The 17,244-nt window shown below is 37.5% G+C and overlaps 1 protein-coding gene across 4 annotated transcripts in view; it reads right to left on the reverse strand.

Moving 5' to 3' along the window:
- Window positions 1-817: 817 nt before the first annotated feature.
- The window catches only part of SLC12A1 (solute carrier family 12 member 1), an 80,845-nt gene continuing 64,418 nt past the window's right edge, over window positions 818-17,244 (reverse strand). For all 4 annotated transcript variants that reach the window (XM_019504184.1, XM_019504186.1, XM_019504185.1 and 1 more), the window contains 9 exons: window positions 16,291-16,397; window positions 15,457-15,539; window positions 12,556-12,699; window positions 9,189-9,320; window positions 8,563-8,674; window positions 6,967-7,053; window positions 4,290-4,425; window positions 3,788-3,855; window positions 818-2,143 (listed from right to left, as the gene is read on the reverse strand). In XM_019504184.1, the coding sequence (XP_019359729.1) occupies window positions 2,008-2,143; window positions 3,788-3,855; window positions 4,290-4,425; window positions 6,967-7,053; window positions 8,563-8,674; window positions 9,189-9,320; window positions 12,556-12,699; window positions 15,457-15,539; window positions 16,291-16,397 (1,005 nt within the window). In that variant the 3' untranslated portion in view covers window positions 818-2,007. The remainder of the gene's footprint in view (window positions 2,144-3,787; window positions 3,856-4,289; window positions 4,426-6,966; window positions 7,054-8,562; window positions 8,675-9,188; window positions 9,321-12,555; window positions 12,700-15,456; window positions 15,540-16,290; window positions 16,398-17,244) is intronic.

Raw genomic sequence — 17,244 nt, forward strand, 5'->3', positions numbered from 1 at the left:
AGACAGTAAAGAAATTCTTCCTTATGTCCAGCCTAAAATGGTCTTGTAGTAGTTTATGACCGTTCGATCTCGTCATCCCTTGGGGCGCTCTAGTGAGCAAACCTTCCCCCAGATACTGGTGGTCACCCCTGATAAACTTATAGGTGGCCATCAGATCACCCCTGAGCCTGCGCTTTTCCAGGCTAAAGAGCCCCATGGCTCTCAGCCTGTTGTTGTAAGGTCTGTTTTCCTGACCTCTGATCATGCACATGGCTCTTCTCTCCACATCCTTTTTGAATTGTGGAGCCCAAAACTGGTTGCAGTACTCCAGCTGCGGCCTCACCAAGGCCGAGTACAAGGGGAGAATGACATCCCGGGATTTGCTTGAAAAGCAAAGGAAGTGAACACTGAGGCCATATCAATATTCCATTTACTACCTTTAATATATGGAAGAAAGGAAAACATGGAAACATTGGGTTCAGTTGTCATGTTCTGCAGCACTGTTGATATGAAATTCGAGAAATGTGAATACCAAACGTGCTGCCTTTGGATAATGAGGGGTAAACCTTCAGATGACATCAATTATTCAGTGGACTTGCATCTTACATCAGCTAAGGATCTATTTCTTTGGCATGGAAGATCCTTGTCTCACTGGCTTTGGTGAGGCCAGATTTTCTCCATAGGAGTCACAGAACTGTAGTAGTTAAAGAAACCACATTTTAGTGATTTATAATTTAAATGGAAATTGTACATATTTCCTTTCTATTTTTAATGCTGAAGAGTGAGCTAAGGTAGCACTGTACTATTACAGGCATGCAATAGAAAAAATGATAAGGCACAATTTAATGAACTCTTTTATTTCATTATTTCAAGTTAAAATATTTAACAGAAATAGTCTGTGTAGATTAGGAAAATTAAGATATTCAAATTAGGACTAAAAGTCAAGTTTATTTTACATTTTCTTATCAGTTTACCAAATCAATGTAAAATTTAATCTTCTGAATCATGCAAGATTAGATGTTTGGGTAAAACAACATGAACGGAGCAAAACATAATTGACTTAGTGCAGTATTTCATTAACCTCTCTTTGAAATCTCTTTCATAACCACATGTGATTACTGCAGTCATACATTTAATTTGACAGACTGAAAAGTTAGTTTCAAAATTCTTGTTCATCAGCTAGTCAGAAGCCAATGTGCATATAATGTATTTTCAACAGCTGCAAAGATATTTGGTAGAGTTTTAAGCCACATATGTTCAAAACCAGATTTGTACTCAGACACAGGACATATATAATCTGTTATTTGAGCAATTATATAATTAGAAAAATTAAACAAGATATAGTAAGTTATACTTATGCCATATTAAATTATCAGGTCCTTTTTTGCCAGTGCTGTTCTCCTGTACTTCATCAGTACCATTCTCAAAGTTGTTTAGATAATTTATGATGCTCCTATTGGACTGTTAATTGTCTCTACAGTAGCAGACTCCCAAGGCATCTAAAATTAAACAGTGTACTTTTTCATATTTGGTTACAGATGTGTGATATACAACTGGATTTTGAAAAAGGACATTTATCATTAGAAGGACATTTTTTCATCAGTAGTTCCAATTCTGGGTCTAAACCTTTTCAAGCAGATATAAAACTTGCTGGCTCCTTGGGCTGGATTCTAGACTGACCTTGTAGGTGAGATCCAGACATGGGGGTAGAAGTGGGGTGAGTAATGGCTGTAGGAGTTAACAGCCATTGCTTGCCCCCTGCTGCCAACATGCATCCCCAATGGGGCTCTGTGAGCTTCTATACTCAAGACTTGGATGCTCAAATATATTGCAGAAAAGGAGGGATAGAAAGTGGGAAAAGGCCAGGGTAGGTCTGGACTGCAGCCGATCGTCAAATTCAAAGGGGTTTCCAGAACAGATAGTTGGCAGGCAATGGCTTGAAAACAACTTTTAGGTTAACTTTATCACTGACCTTTAAAAATGCATGTGCTGAAATCAGACTCTTAGAATGTATGCATGTACATTTTATTAAGAGTAGAAAGTTAGTACATTTTTATGGTTGCCCCTAACTAGTAAGATTGGAGGGAGGTTTTTTGAGAGAATTTCTAACCAAGCCATATATAGGTGATCAGACACAACTCCTTTTCTTGCCACTGGTAGACTCCTGTTGACATAAAGAGAGTAATGAAATTAATGTTGTCCATATAGGATAACCCAGATAATATGAATCTTGGTATGTACTATCTTAAGTAGAAAACCCTCAACTTAAACCAGTCATGTAGCCTGATCATTAACATTCAAAATGCTCATCTTATGAAGTGTGGATCCAACACTGTATCTTGCAAATACATAGGTGCTTAACTTTACTAATGTGAATAGTCCTACTGGAATCAGTGGGATTACTCATAACAGAAAGGCTAGGCGGCACAGGAATGCTTGCAGGAGGCAGACCATAGAATCACATATTAGCTCCATGTCTAGTTTGACTAAAAACCAAGAGAGAAAGTATAAAATGTACAAATCTTACATTCCATTGGCATGTTATCAATTATTCTAAATTATTTCGTAATAGCTTATTACTGTGATATGTGGGTTCTACAGTGTAAGCTAGTTTTTCCAAATATTCTGTATATGAAATTTCCCTTTCAGGAGATTGAATCAACAACAGAGGTAGAAGTTTCTCTGCACGCTGTAAAACAGTAACCAAAGTTGGTTCATGTGCCGTGCTGTGGTTCTACTCTGAAAAATGATCCTAACAATAACCTTCATGCAGTTCCGTGCGTGTTCATTTTGTTGATTCCACTTGTTTAGTTTGTAAGTAAGAGGTTTGTCTAATTGCCATTCTTGAACCAGTGTGGGAACAGAAAGTACAGCTTGCTTGCTCTTAGATGTTTGCTTCAGTATTCTTTAGACCAAATTCTACTCTAAGTAAACATGAGCAGTTTCTTTGTCCTTGATGGATTTTGCAGGCTGAAGTCGGCTGGTCCAGTATTCTGGACCTAAGCTAACAAGTCTGTTCATGTCATATAAACTATGAAAGGATCCTTTCTTTCTCTAATACATATCTCGGGTGACTTGACACTGTTAATAATAATGAAAGCAAATAAAAAATGTTTGCCACCAGAGTAAGTAACCACATCTCTGAATAAACAAAGAGGAAATATGTTGTGCTTTATCCAGGGCTAAAATTGGAGCCGTTTTGTTAAATTTGAATCATTCTCAGCTTGTTCACACATAACAATTAGAACATAACAGTTGCTGCCCTTCTGGTTTTGAAAGGGATCCAAAAATAGATGAGAACTCTTAAGTAAGGCTCTGACATCCAGCTCTACCCTGAGAAGCAGTCAAGGTTTCTGCACTGCTTGAGTCCCTCTCCAGCAGTGAGGGCCAACCTTTTTGGCAGGTGTGCCATGAGTTAGTCCCAGATCCACCGCAAATGCTACCCTGATCCTTTTCCCCTATCTGATCTTCTCCTTTTTCTGCTTCTTGCCCTGTGCTCCCTGCCTAGTTTAACACTGCTCTCAGCTTCCGGCCCAGCTGTCACTGTGCTGCCTGTCCCCTCCCCAATCTGCCACATGCTGTACACAGTGGCTGCCTGTGCCAGTTGTGGCACCCATGCTACAGTTGGCCACCCCTGCTCTAGAGTCTTCAAAACAGATTTAAAAGGAAGTTAAGTAGTAAATTGGCCACCTTTGGACAGAGGTCAGGTCCACTACAAATAAATTAACCCCAGCCTTTCTGTTGCTTTTATCTAGAAATCCCTGCTCTCTTGCTAGTTTATTATCTGCATCAAAATTGTGTAACTTACAGGACAATGAGATTAGCACCCCTTGAATGTTCTTGTAGCAGTTCATTTAGACGGACCTGGCGGTAACTCTGTGGGGGGAAAAAAATCAGATTCCATTAGAAAGTATGGTTTCCTGGTTGTGGCTCTCTCTGTATCATGTTGTATTGGAGCTTGAGTTTAGTAAACTTTGGGGTGTTGTAACTGTAAGTATCTAAAACATCATGGTTCTCTTTAAATGTTGTGGCCCAGCCTCTAGCCTGCCCTCATCTGTACAACCCTCTTGTTTTTTTGCTCCATGAAGCAGTGCTTCTTCAAACATCTCCTAGAAAGTGTCTTTTCCTGTCCAGTAAAAAGTCCAATGACATATTGAAGACTCCAGGTGAGGACTCACCACAGCTTTCCACCACAGTGGAATAGCAATACAAGAGAAAGCCAATTCCTGAAAATCAGCAATGACACGTTCCATGTTCTTAGGCTGGTTTTTCAAATATGTTCTCTAGCTTCTTCAGTGTGAAGAATTTACCTTCTCCTTGAATGCTTCCAGCTCTGCATCTGTAATTTTCCATGGAGCCTCTCTCTTTAATTTCTCAGCGGTTGTTAAATCTTTGCAGCTTTCATGGAGGCGATATGGTTCAATCATCTCTTCAAAGAATTTCCAGCTGAAACAGGAATTACAAAGGAGGCCTCACAGCAGGATACTAACTCATTATTTTACAGATACTCTGTGACAGGCCCTGCAGACTGCAAAACTGTAGCTGAGTGATGTGCAAAATCTTTTTAATGTTATGAACTTAATTGTGCTCACAGTCGCATCTATGCAAGACCACTGCAGTGAGGTTACACAGATGTATTTATGGGCTGCATTGGAACCACAGTCCGTACTGAGAATGTACAACAAGCCTTTCCTGGTTTCAATGTAGTCTAAGATCCAGAAATGTATTGCAGTATAATTGCAAACTTCAAAATTTTAGTTAACAAATTAAAAAAAAAAGAATACAGAACACCCTGTCAATGCTGTTGTTTATTCAGAGATTTGTAGAACTAATTAGACTGGTCACCTGACTGATGTGAACATAGCCTTAATGAAGATAGCACCAAGATAGTGTAAATTTAACACAATGATGCATTTAACAGGAAGTTTTATAGGGAAGGCTCTGGAGTTGGGACTTACGATCTAGGTTTAATACCCAACTGTCCCATAAATTTATTTTGTGACTCTGGACATATTCCCTAATTGCTGTGTTTTATACACATGATAATATCCCTTTTACCTCTTAATAAAATGAATGGGATTAATACACAGGTTAGGGGAAGGTGTACGTCACTGTTGCAAGTGTTACAATCGATGCTGATCTTTCAAGTGCATTTGCTCTGACTATAAACACCAAATGCAGTTCTGTTGATTTACATTGCAAATGTCTGGTGCTTCTGGAACATCATTACTCAGTTACTACCAGGAAGCAATCTTCTGTACAGTTCTTAGTCTTGTTTCTTTTTAAGTGGTTTTGCTGCTTTTTCAAAAATGTTGGTACCAGCTATGTTGGTTGGTACATCCCACTTTTGTTCTTAAAAGTATAACATATTCTATAATGCATCTCACCTGAAGATATGAAAAGCAATGAATATTAATGATTTAAGCCAAATATTGTTGTTACCATTTTACACACAATGCAGCTAAGTGATTTGCCCATGTTTGCACCAGAAGATCAATAAAGATAGGTGAGTAGAACAGAAAATAAAAAGTATTATATCTGCAGAGCCCAGGAAATAGGCTGGAGAGTAAAAAGAGGGAAGGTAAGGTATGTAGTTTCATGAAGCTTCTTGATGATCTGGGAGATGTTTTGTACCAGGAACTGAAATGCCCATTGCAGATAGGAGTAGATCTATCTTTCTCTAAACATAGATGAGGAGAGTAGATTAAGTAGGTAGGGCTACATTTTGGAAATTAAGTCTTAAAATGACTTGGGAAGACAGCTTTGTGTGGGGTCCATTCAGTTTTGGGTAAATTCAACAGAAATCCAGTTTTTGTTTTTGATTCCTGCCCCCTCTTCCCCTCCTCCCCAAGAAAAGAGAACGAACATTTACCTTACAGAACTGGGATTAGCTGTCAGCTGAAACAGCAAAATATAATGCTAGAAAAATGTGAAGAGGTTGTGAAGGCCAGAAGTCTTCTAGTTTGCCATGGACAGAAAAAACATTTAATATTGGTATGGCTCTTGAATATCTGTGGCCAAAGTGGTTGGAGGTGGAAATTCTTGACTATTACCAATTCTGTTTTTTATCTAATTTATCTTCAGAGTAAATGCACATAACATATGAGGGATATGGGTTTTAGCCACATTGGTCTACAGGCAGAAATATTCAGAACTCTTGGTAGAGGCAATATCTGTTATTAGATCAACTAAATAGTTGAAAAAAATGTCTTTATTTGCAAGCTTTGGGGCTCACGTGCCCTTCCTTAGGCAAAGAAGAATGCACAGACTGTAATATTTCTCCCAGGTAGAAATGAAACTTCATGTTGCACAGAAGAATCGAAAGATGTTTTAGGCTCCTCTTGGAGAAATGTTACAATCTGTGCATTTTCCTTTGCCTGAGGAAGGGCACACAAGTCCAAAAGTTTGCAAATAAAAATTTTTTTTGCAAATATTTAGTTGGTCTAATAAAAGATATCACCTCATAACATATGAGAACATATGCATTCCTACCTTTATTAAGTTTAAGTGATGGCAGAGTGCTCTAGGGAAAGGAGGAGTGTATGTATTTAGTTAAAAGGCGGAATGCTACTGAATGCCTGGGCAGAGTGAAATCTAAAGGTCTATGAAAGTGAGGGGAAGATGGGTCTACAAAAGAACTTCAGTCTGGTGAAGTCAAGGCTGTGGAAACCAAAGTGGATATAAAAAGTAATCATAAAATAATGTCTGTTAAATTCAGTGGGTCATAACTGAGAGTCTCTAATTAGCCTTCATATTAAAATTAAGTCTTATTAGTATAATATAAAGTGGATGACTGCTTTACAATATTGGCCTTTGTACTGTGATTTTTAAAGGCTTTTCCTTTAGTGCTCTTGATTTTTTTGGAAAATCATTGTAATTAAGGTCATGGCATTCTCTTCCTTTGATATCTTTTATGATCGGTATAAAAGAAGCAAGTCCTAGACAAAGAACTGCAGATAAATAATGGATTTTGGAAATGTTTCTTACCTCTCTTTGTTAGGTTTCATATTGATGTCACAAATGATATTAATGTCAGCAAATTTTATTCTGAATTTGCTTAGAAGTGAAGCCATCCTGAAAACAAAAGGGAGAACACTTCATCCCTGCATTTTTAAGTACTTGAATCAAAGACCACTCATAAATTGGTTAAGACATCAAAAGCAATTGTCTCATATTTAATTTTACAAGGTAGTTTAAAAGCTTTACTTAGTGTTTCTGTTTTCAGTTACAGAATTTGATGGACATGATATGTACTAACTTTCTTATTTAGCTGAAGATCAATAGGAATTGCAAAAAGGTACAGGGAACAAAAGAATGAGAGAGCAACATCTGCTTATATTTTAAGAAAATATTGATATTCCAATCCTTTTTTATTTTATTTTTTAATTGTGAAGGACTTGCTAAGTACAAAGAGCAATAGAACTGCATTGTCTCCTCTGGGCCACGCTGAAGATTTCTGTCAGAGCTGTCAACAGGAGTTCTGCGTGCTAAATACAATGTTGGTAGTACAGACTGGATGTTGGCACATAAGGCAGATATATAATACTTGGGATTATGTCAAGCTATGTGTTTTATATTTATTGACCCATTACTACAGTATCTGAACACCTTCAAAAATTTCCAAACAGAAATATAGTAAGTGTACCTATCTTTCCTTCTTCCCAACTTATAGCAGAAATAGCTTGATTAGCTTAGATTTGTATGACAAGTTTATTGCTGATTAGTTAAGTCAAGGAGTGGATATAAAACAACTCTCTCCTCTTATTTTCTTCTTTCTTTTCCTCTTTCTGTAAGTGCTGTTTGAAATTTGAGTGAATAGTTTTGCTGCTCTGTGTTAAACAGTTGCTGAATTCCATTGAAAATTGAATGTATTATATTGTACGCAAATTGTATGTCTCTGCATGGCAGATTAAGTGATTGTGTCTATCATCTATAAAGAGCTTTATAAGGAAAGGTATCTAAATGATGGTGAAAATATGCTGACACCTTTTGTGCATGGATTGAAGGCAAACTATGGCCTGGTGATCTTGATGGTTTAGAAAGCTGAGTAAAATGACTTAGTCTTAAACTCTTAAAAGTTTATATATGTAAATTACTCCATTTTTATGAGCTAGCTACAGCATGTGTGTCTGGGAAACTTCAACTGAAGTTTTTCTTGATAATTAAGCAGAAGTGTATAAACCCTCTAAAATACAATGATTTTTCTCCTTACTGATTGAAAAATATCATTCTCTAAGAAGGGTACATGGGCTGTTGGAGCATACCCCATGTATGCAATCCTTTTCTATTTTAATAGTTATTTGGATTGATTAGTGATGATCCTTAGGACTTTCCCAAGTGCTGGATAATGTTGCCTAAACTATATCATTTTATTATTCAGGGATGATCCTGGCTTGAGCCATGGGCTGAACTAGATGACCTCAAAGGGTCACTTCCAGCCCCACTTTCCTATGATCCCATTGCTTTCCAAAGTAAACAAGTTGGTCGTGTTCAGAGATGTTTAGCTTACTGCCCTTGAGAGATTCTCTTCGTAAGCAATCAAAGCATCTCAAGCTGTCAGGGAAAAAAAACAGTTATGTTTACCCTAGTTTTTCATCTTCAATCCGGTTGACCTTTCCTCCAGTGAAGATCCTTAACTTACAATCCTTCCACTTTTTCCGGATAGTAAGAATATAGGGAATTAGGATAGTTAAACCTGGAAAACGTTAATTCACACAAAGATCAAATAAATACAATGCATGGTAAAAACAAAGTCCTCTCCTTTATTTGATACCACCAAATATATTTTTGCTCTACATTTTTAAGCCATGTTAAAAAAAAAAGTATGCAATCGTTTGCATAAGTTCCCAAGTATTCTTAATTAATAAAGGGCTTAATCCATCTGTCTGTCTGTCCATAACACTCTTGGAGCAGAAACAACCAATCAGAGTGCGGAGCACTGCCATGATGGAGGGGATGGAGTGGGGGAGCAAGGCTAGCAGCACTGGAGGCAACAGTGGCACGGTGCTGGTGGAGAGGGATGGAGGGGACAACGGGCCAAGCTTCCCCTACCCCTGCTCCTGGGAGGTGGTGGCAGCGCAGGGTGGTGGGTGGTGGTGCTCCATCCCTGCCTGCCTCCCCCCATCATTCTTGATGGGCATTTGGCTAGTATATTTATACTTGTCAACATAGAAGTCTTTCTCCCTATAGCGCTCTTTTGTATCCCTTACCTCCATCATCAAACAGCCACCAGACGTCAATTGTACCTTTTCCGTGCTTCTTTTTAAACTGACTGCTGGCTTCTAGCAGCCTCTGATTAAATTCACCCATGTGGATTGACTGGATTGTGTTAATGTTGCTGTCTGGAATGAGAGAGAAAAATGTGTATCTTTCCTTTTAAAAATAGAAGCAAAATAATTTTAGGAGAAAAAGCAGGGAGGAAAGCATCTGGAGAGTAGGTGTTTTTTGTTTTTGTTTTTTTTCCCCTTTGTATTTTCTTTTTGGGAATTAATTTCACATGGAGTAAAAAATTAGTGAAAGGTTGTCAAGTCTCACAAGAGCTTGTTATGAATTAAAAATATATGCTAGCTTTTAAATATGGAGATATAAAGCTATGGATTAGTTTCTTATCCTCTGCTTTCTTATTCTGTTTTTCACCATTAATCATTATATAGATAAGGCATTGAAATGATACATTTCACAAGCCTACAATACACTTATACATCTGTTTTAAATCAGCCCATGTATGTAAAGCAAAAGAGCAAATCTGGAGACATCCTCCCAGTCACAGCACAGTGAAAGTATTTGAGTCAGTATCTCACGAAAACATATTGCGATGCTTTGTTAGAAAGATGTGGAAACATAAAGGATGTCATAAGGGACTCTGCTTTGATTTGTCACCACATGAACCTTCTTTGACTCATTGGATTCTCTAGTTTAAAGTTCAGCATGTGTGTAAATGTTTACTTTAATATCGTTTCGGGCATGCTTTTAATCGCATCTGTTGGAGGTACTGGGACTGACTTGGTAACCTGATGCTAAGGGCCTAATCTTACGAAGCTTACTGTACAAATTATCCCCTGAACCATAATACATCAGCATGCATAACTTCCACAGGAACTACTAGGAATAAAGTTGCTCCCAAGTGTAAATTTTTGTCTTATCATGACCTTATTGCAACAAGGTGTAGAAGGTATCCAACTTGTGTATGAGATAAAGTACTGTAACCTGGATATTCATGAAATGCTGGAAGATAATTAGGAAATGTGCCAGAGTAAATTACAATCTATTTTATTTATTGATTTTTGATATTTCAATCACATTAGTATGCTATAAAATATAGAACGCCCATAAATACATTATGAAGTAGGATAAAGGGCAACAAACTAGATTTAGTGAGAGCTGAAGTGAAACATAAATATGTGTGGAGGACATATTCTCCCACTTAAGTTCTTTGTGATAATAAAAATATTGTTGAAAAATTGACTGTATCTAGAAAAAATGTCTATATCTAGAATGCACATTTTTGTCTATATACTAATGATACCATTTCTCATTCCACCCTTTGAAGCATTTGACTTTATTATTATTGACTCTCTTCAGTAATTTCAAAGAGACAATGTCAGAATATTATTTAAAATGTAGCAGACAGGCTTCTTTAGAGGTTTTTCTCTGATGTATTAAGTTTAGAAGATGCTTTGTTCAGTCTTCCAGTGTTCCCAGTTTTGACAAGATAATTATATTAATACTATCTGCTTTCCTTTGTAGCTATGGCACCTATGTCGGGAGTTCTAATGACTCTGGGGAAGGAAGGTATATTTGTCTTTCCATTTTGTTTACAAATCTGTTTACTAGTATCATGTATTTTTCTATTCAACAAGGTGAGTGAATGAAATGTGTTATGTATTTTCTCTGTACCTTTCAGGACTGAAAAAAAGGAAAAAGATTAATTGAAGCAGGAGGTACCTAGTTTGGTAGCATTTATTGCAAAAGTAAATTCTGCTCTAGTTTGGAAAATGAATGGAACACTGCCAAGCACAAAATTAGTACATCTTCTGTTATCAGTCTGTGGATTTCTTGCTATATAAGGAAAACATACAGATATAGTCTCTGTATTTTTAGATACTTTGCAAGAGCAGAAAGTTTCTAATGGACCATTACTATAATCTCCTTGCAATTGTGAATAGGTGCCATACTGGATCAGAGCAATGGTTCGCCTAGCACATCTAGCAACCTGTCTCCAAAAGTAGCAAGTGGTAGGTGCTTTAGCAGGGGAGTATATGTACATGGCACATCTAGTGTAATCCATCCCCTGTCAGACCCTCCCTGGCATCATCCATCATTGATCTGGGAACAACAGAGAATGTCCCCAAGTACCTATCAATGGGTTTGTTTTCCATGAATCCCTTTTTGAACCTCATTGTATCTTCTGCAGATTCATAGATTTAGATGAATAGATTTTAGGGTCGGAAGGGACCCCAGTGGGCCATCTACTCCGACCGCCTGCCCCTAGTTAACTAAGGCATGTGTAAAAAAACCCCAACAAAACAAAGCAAAAAAAAAAAAAACCCCCAACCCCTTCCCCATTTGTTTTGAACTTGTTTTATGCTAATTTATAGTATTTTATGCTATTTCTAGTATTATGGGACTTGGTAAATAACAGTTACCTCTTTGTTTTTTCCATATCCTTCATGATTTTATAGATCTATCATATCCCCCCGCTCACCCTTCTTTACCAGTTGAAGAGTCCTAGCCTTTTTAGGTTTCTAATACAGCAACTGCTTCATCCCCTTGATCATCTTTGTTGCCCTTCTCTGCATATCTTCTAATTATGCTATATCCTTTTTTGAAATGACAAACAAATTTTGCATTGGTTTGATTACAGCCTGAATATATTTTATACACTAGGTCCCATCACTCTATACTACTAAGACTTTGTGATGATTAATTGTTAGCTGTATATTTTCTTTCAGTCCATACACACACACACACACACACACACACACACACACACACACTCCTTTATTATAATAGTGTCATTGGGTCATTGAACTATAGTTATCTTTAGCACCCATATTTTCATCTTTTCACTCTGTGCTTATTGCTTTGTGTGTGTAGTTTCCAGTGTACCACAAAGCATGAGTCTGATTGCACAAAAACGAGGGGATGCATATCATTCCTTTTCTGACATTACAGGGAAATGGTATCTCTGTAAAAACTAAATTGTTGATCTATGTTGCATGTCAATTAGATTGTCAATCCGATTTTAAAATTAGAAAAAAAACAAGGTGTGTGTTCTAAAGAAACAAATAGGAGTCCTGTAATAGGTAATATCATCTTCTACCAGCAGAGGTCACTATAAACCTCGTTAAAAAGCCGTCTCAGCAAAACATTTATACAGGGGAAATGTACTGCTAGCCCAGGCCCCCTATCATTCCTTCACTAGACCATCTCCCTAACGTGTTCTGTTTATTTTGAATGGTACCTCTAGCTGCTGAAATCAATGGAGACTGTTGTCCCCTCAAAGCTTTTGCTTTAGAAGCAAGGTATAATTTTATATCGGTGGAAACGTTATAAATGTATATATGTTTCTCTTACCCTTTCTAGTTTCATGTTTTGCAATGCTGAGCTTGCTGGCTTTGTTGAAGAATCCACGGATACCATATCTTCCTTCTTCAAATTCATTATCTTTAATGGTAGTTTCTAGTGCCAGCCTCTCTTGTTCCAACTTCTCTAATTCCTCTATATAATTGAAAACAACATTAGACATTGGACAAAATCATTACAAAACCAACCAACATTAGACAAAATCACTTACAGTTTAAACTAAATTAAATGCCTAATTGTAATACCATTAAGAGTTATCATTATTATAATGACTATTAGTGTACAACAAAATTATTGGGGTAACAATTCCCCTGAAATGGATCCTCCTTGTTGGCCACTAGGTTTCCAGAAACAACTGATCTGTTTATATGTCTAGTTTAGATTGTACTGCACACATCCATAGCAATTGCATTTCTATATGAGATTAATGCCTTGTTCTTTTTTTTTATTTTGAAAATCCACAAGATCAGTTGCAGAAGTCTCACTGTATTTATAGTAAAATAATATTTTTCTTCCTTTCACAGAGACCAGAGCATTTTAGGAAAGTTGTTGTCTCCTGCATCATGAAACTGAGGTACTGTGTTGTGTCATTGCCTAAGGGCCCAATCCATAGTGTAATGAAATCACTACAGTCATCTTACTGACTTGAGTTGGTTGTGGATCAGGCCCTAAACTGAGAGAGAGCGCCTGGTCTTCTGCTTCCTCAACCCCTGCTCTAAGCACAGGACCATACTGTCTCCTACTTAGAGATGCTAAAAAATGTTTGGATGTAGACATTGAATAAAGGACCACAGAATACACAAATTACCTGAATATTTTCTCATATTTTGATGTATTTTGAAGCTGCAGAGGCAGCAGGTTTAATTAAACAATTCTGTAAATAAAATAATATGAAATATTCCTTTTGTCTTGGGGAAAATAGCCTTCTACTAAGAAACCCCCGCCCCACTTTTTTTTTAAATATATGATTTTGGGGCATTATAACTACCATGGTATATGTGTTGGTCCATAATGAGCTTTCTGTTTTGTAAGGAAAGGTACTTTTATTAGAATAAGATGTGTACCAGATTAGAGTAAGATATGGTACAAGAGTAATCTCTAGCTGGTATATTACACTCACATGTACTCGTATATACAAATCACGTGTATTGCCACTGGTGGTTATTAGCTCTGTTGCCTCTCTGAATTGCTATTATTTCCTTCAGACTCCAGTATGACAGCAAGGTGCCTGTGTTTATTAGGACACTATGATAACCAATAACATAGAGTTATTCAAATAAAAAAATTCAGTTGTTCTTTTAAATAGTGATGTACTGAATTTAAGTAGAACAGAATGGTTCTTTTTCTGTTTCATAGCCTAATATATTTTGTGTGTTATTGCTGATGATACTGGGAATTATAGGCTTAGTTATCATTTCTAGTTATTCTTGGTTCATTTCTATTTTTAACACTTTGAACATTTGCTATTTGATTAGGATGTTGTGTTGGTATTTATTATTATTGAACTGGAGTCATACAGAATGCACCTGCACAAAGAGATTGAAAATAACTGGTTTCTTGACTATTTCCATTACCAGGAACTAAAAATAAAGGTGTTTCTCCTTGGGGTATCAACAAGGAAGATGGCATTGGCCAGTTTGAAATGTTCCCTGTTTTCCTGTTTCTCCATGGTGCCGTGCTGTACTGTTCCATGCACATCAGTGTGTTTGGGAGCGGTGTGCTTATCTACTCTAATTCTTTTAAAAAGATATTTAAGGGGTAAAAAACTCTTGAATATTCTTACAGGTGTCTTGTTCCTGGATGCTACCTTGTACTAAAGCCCATCTTACCTAATGGGCACTTAATTTTATTTTTGTCTGGTTTGTATTAAGATTCTTTTATCCCAACCTTCTCCTTTTGCTACAATTAATACATTTTGGTGTGTGTAGTAACAGAAAACTGCAGAGAAAAAATGAGTGGCAAACCTGCAGCAGGCGGCAGCAGAGAGTCATTATTCTGCTTTATATATATTCATTTTTGTATAGATTTAATCCAAGTCATGTACAGCAGAAAGAGAGAAATAATTCTTTCTTGGAAACACCAGGACTGATCTCCGTGGCTGGGTTGAATGTCTTCCCGTGAGTGGACAAACTCTCAGATAAGAGAATAATTACTGTGTTACCAAATCTCTTTTGATAGATGTCATGTGGAACCCACCAAATGTCATGTGGAAGTGGTGAGATACTCACATTACAAAGAAAAAAACAACCAAGTGAAGACAAGTATGTGGATCCCAGAAACTACTGTCCCATATGCAATCCCAGGTGCCCCTTCCCAATTGCTGCTTCACCCTCACAGCACAGCTCCTTGAATAACTATACCAAAATAGGTTGTCTTCCTTTCTACCAGAACTATGCACTAGTGTTTTCACAAAGGGAGTAAAAGTTCCTGGGGTGGGGGGCTGAGACCTTTGGCTCCCCCTTCCCCAATCCTGCTAGGTGCCTCTGATCCCCTGTGCTCTGGTACAGTCTGGGACCAAGCTGACAATCGGCTGGTTGTCTGCTGGGATGAATTCTTTCAACTCCACTGGTGCAGGGGAGTGTCCAGGATTATGATCCCAGGCTTCTCTTGCACTGACAAGTAGTCATGGTATGACTGGGATCTGATCCCCGACTCCACAACCAAACCTTCTGCCCATGTATGTACAGCATGTAAGGGGGCACTTTTGGGATTGGGGATCAGATCCTATCATGCCATTACATGGCTATATATTAGGGGCCTAAGACAATAGATCAGTTAGCAGGATTTGTCAAGTGTATATGTTTGGAAGCCATGGGGAAATGAGAATTTTAAAAACAAGCATGTATTCAGCATTGAAATGCACTGAGGTTGAGTTATTAAATCACTACCTACCTTGAACCTGGAGGACTTGAGATATATCGAACCCTTGGCTAGTTCTGACAATAATTAGCCCTAGCTCAAAATCAAATGCATCACTGAAAAATAAAATTAAAATGATTGAAATTATACAAAACATTTGTTGCCTTTTACATCATGTGAAGCACTTAGAGCTACCATTGTTAATGGCCACTGTGGAGCATTATGGGCCATATGCTGTTTGTTATGGATAAAGAAACTACAGGTAGTAAAATGTTCAGAATTCAGAAAATGTGAATATGTGGGATTCCAGTGATATTTGCCATAAAGAATCAGCCATAAGAAACAGGCCATCCCTTAGGGTAGGCCTTCTCCAGATTTGCTCTATCCTCCCTCTTGGTGTCTCCTATAGGAGTGGTACTGTCATTGGGTAACCCCTTCATAACTGTGCCCATTCTGTCCCCACTGTGGGATACAGCATGTTTGAATTCTGGTTGATCTATGAATAGCTTGTAGGCCAATTTACAGTTAGAAATTCAGGTGCTCCTGGGAGGAGCATGTTTCAGAGTAGCTGCTTCCTGTCCTGGTCCCAGACCACAAAGCTACTGAATCTGCTTGGCATTCACAGATGCAGCTCGCTGTGCCAAACCAGGGGTGATTTTTTTTTGTCTTGTGGACAAATATCTTTCAGGTCCTAGGCACTTCATGAGTGAACACAGATCCCCAAAATGAAAAGCTAATGCAATAAGCCATTATACTAGCTAGATTTATACTTTCATTGTTAGTTTCTAGAAGCTTTTATACTGTCCAAAGGATCAATAATAGAAACACCAGTAGGAAATAAGATTATTACAGTGAACCATAACTTACTGTATAACGCCTACATAATTTTCAACTTGCATGGCAGAGGCATTCTTCCAGTCTTTTTTAAATCCAAGCACCAAGGTATTTGGTTTCATTCTACCCAAACCTGAGGCCTAACAATATTAAAACATTGCATGAAAAGGTGCGGGAACAGTCTCTTGCTGTAAATGAGAAATAATGGCAAAAGATAACTGAAGTAATGTTCTGGAGACTCTTAAGATTAGATTGCATTTTGTGAACGTCCTTCATGCCCGTACCCAAGCAGAAAGTAGAAAGATTAGCTCTAAATCATTCCAGCTGTAAATGGTTTTTAGATGATAGAAATGTGGTTTGGCTAAATTAGCATTCATTTGCATTTCTTCTGACATGCTTTCATTAAAATGGTTCAATAACTTAAAATCAAGAGAGAGTTCAGGCTGCTGTTTGTGTGCTCATTCTAACGTAATAGCCCAAAGCTTCTCACAGTTTGGAACAGTTCTCTTGGTTTGGAATGTCTGCTAGACAAATTAAGTTTAAAAACTTCAAACATGCAGAGGAGTTTAGTTCCTCTACAGATGAATTCCTATAGTTCAGGAATTTGTACCACCCCACAGAGGAGATGGTCCCAAACAGCTGAAGATGCTTAATAAGTAAAAAGTCATTTGCAAATACCTATGAATAAGAAGTAAGATGAGGTACAACTTCAGAAAGGAGTCTGAATGTTAAAATCTGGATCCAAATTCAGGAGTTATCAAACATAGGCTACCTCCTGGTGCCATCTAATCTAACTTGACAAAATATGAATGCAGACTAAAAGCAAAACTGTGTATTAGGAACTTCTTATTAGACTACACTGATAGACCAAGCATTGTACTTGCATATTTTTATGGCTAACAAGAAAGGAAATGGATAAAGCCATGGGAAAAATGTTTTGTGAGTGATAGTAATGCATCTGAACTATATATATATATATATATATAT

This window comes from Gavialis gangeticus, unplaced genomic scaffold (assembly GCF_001723915.1).
Source record: "Gavialis gangeticus isolate Ggan-Ray unplaced genomic scaffold, GavGan_comp1, whole genome shotgun sequence".
NCBI classification, from domain to species: domain Eukaryota; kingdom Metazoa; phylum Chordata; order Crocodylia; family Gavialidae; genus Gavialis; species Gavialis gangeticus.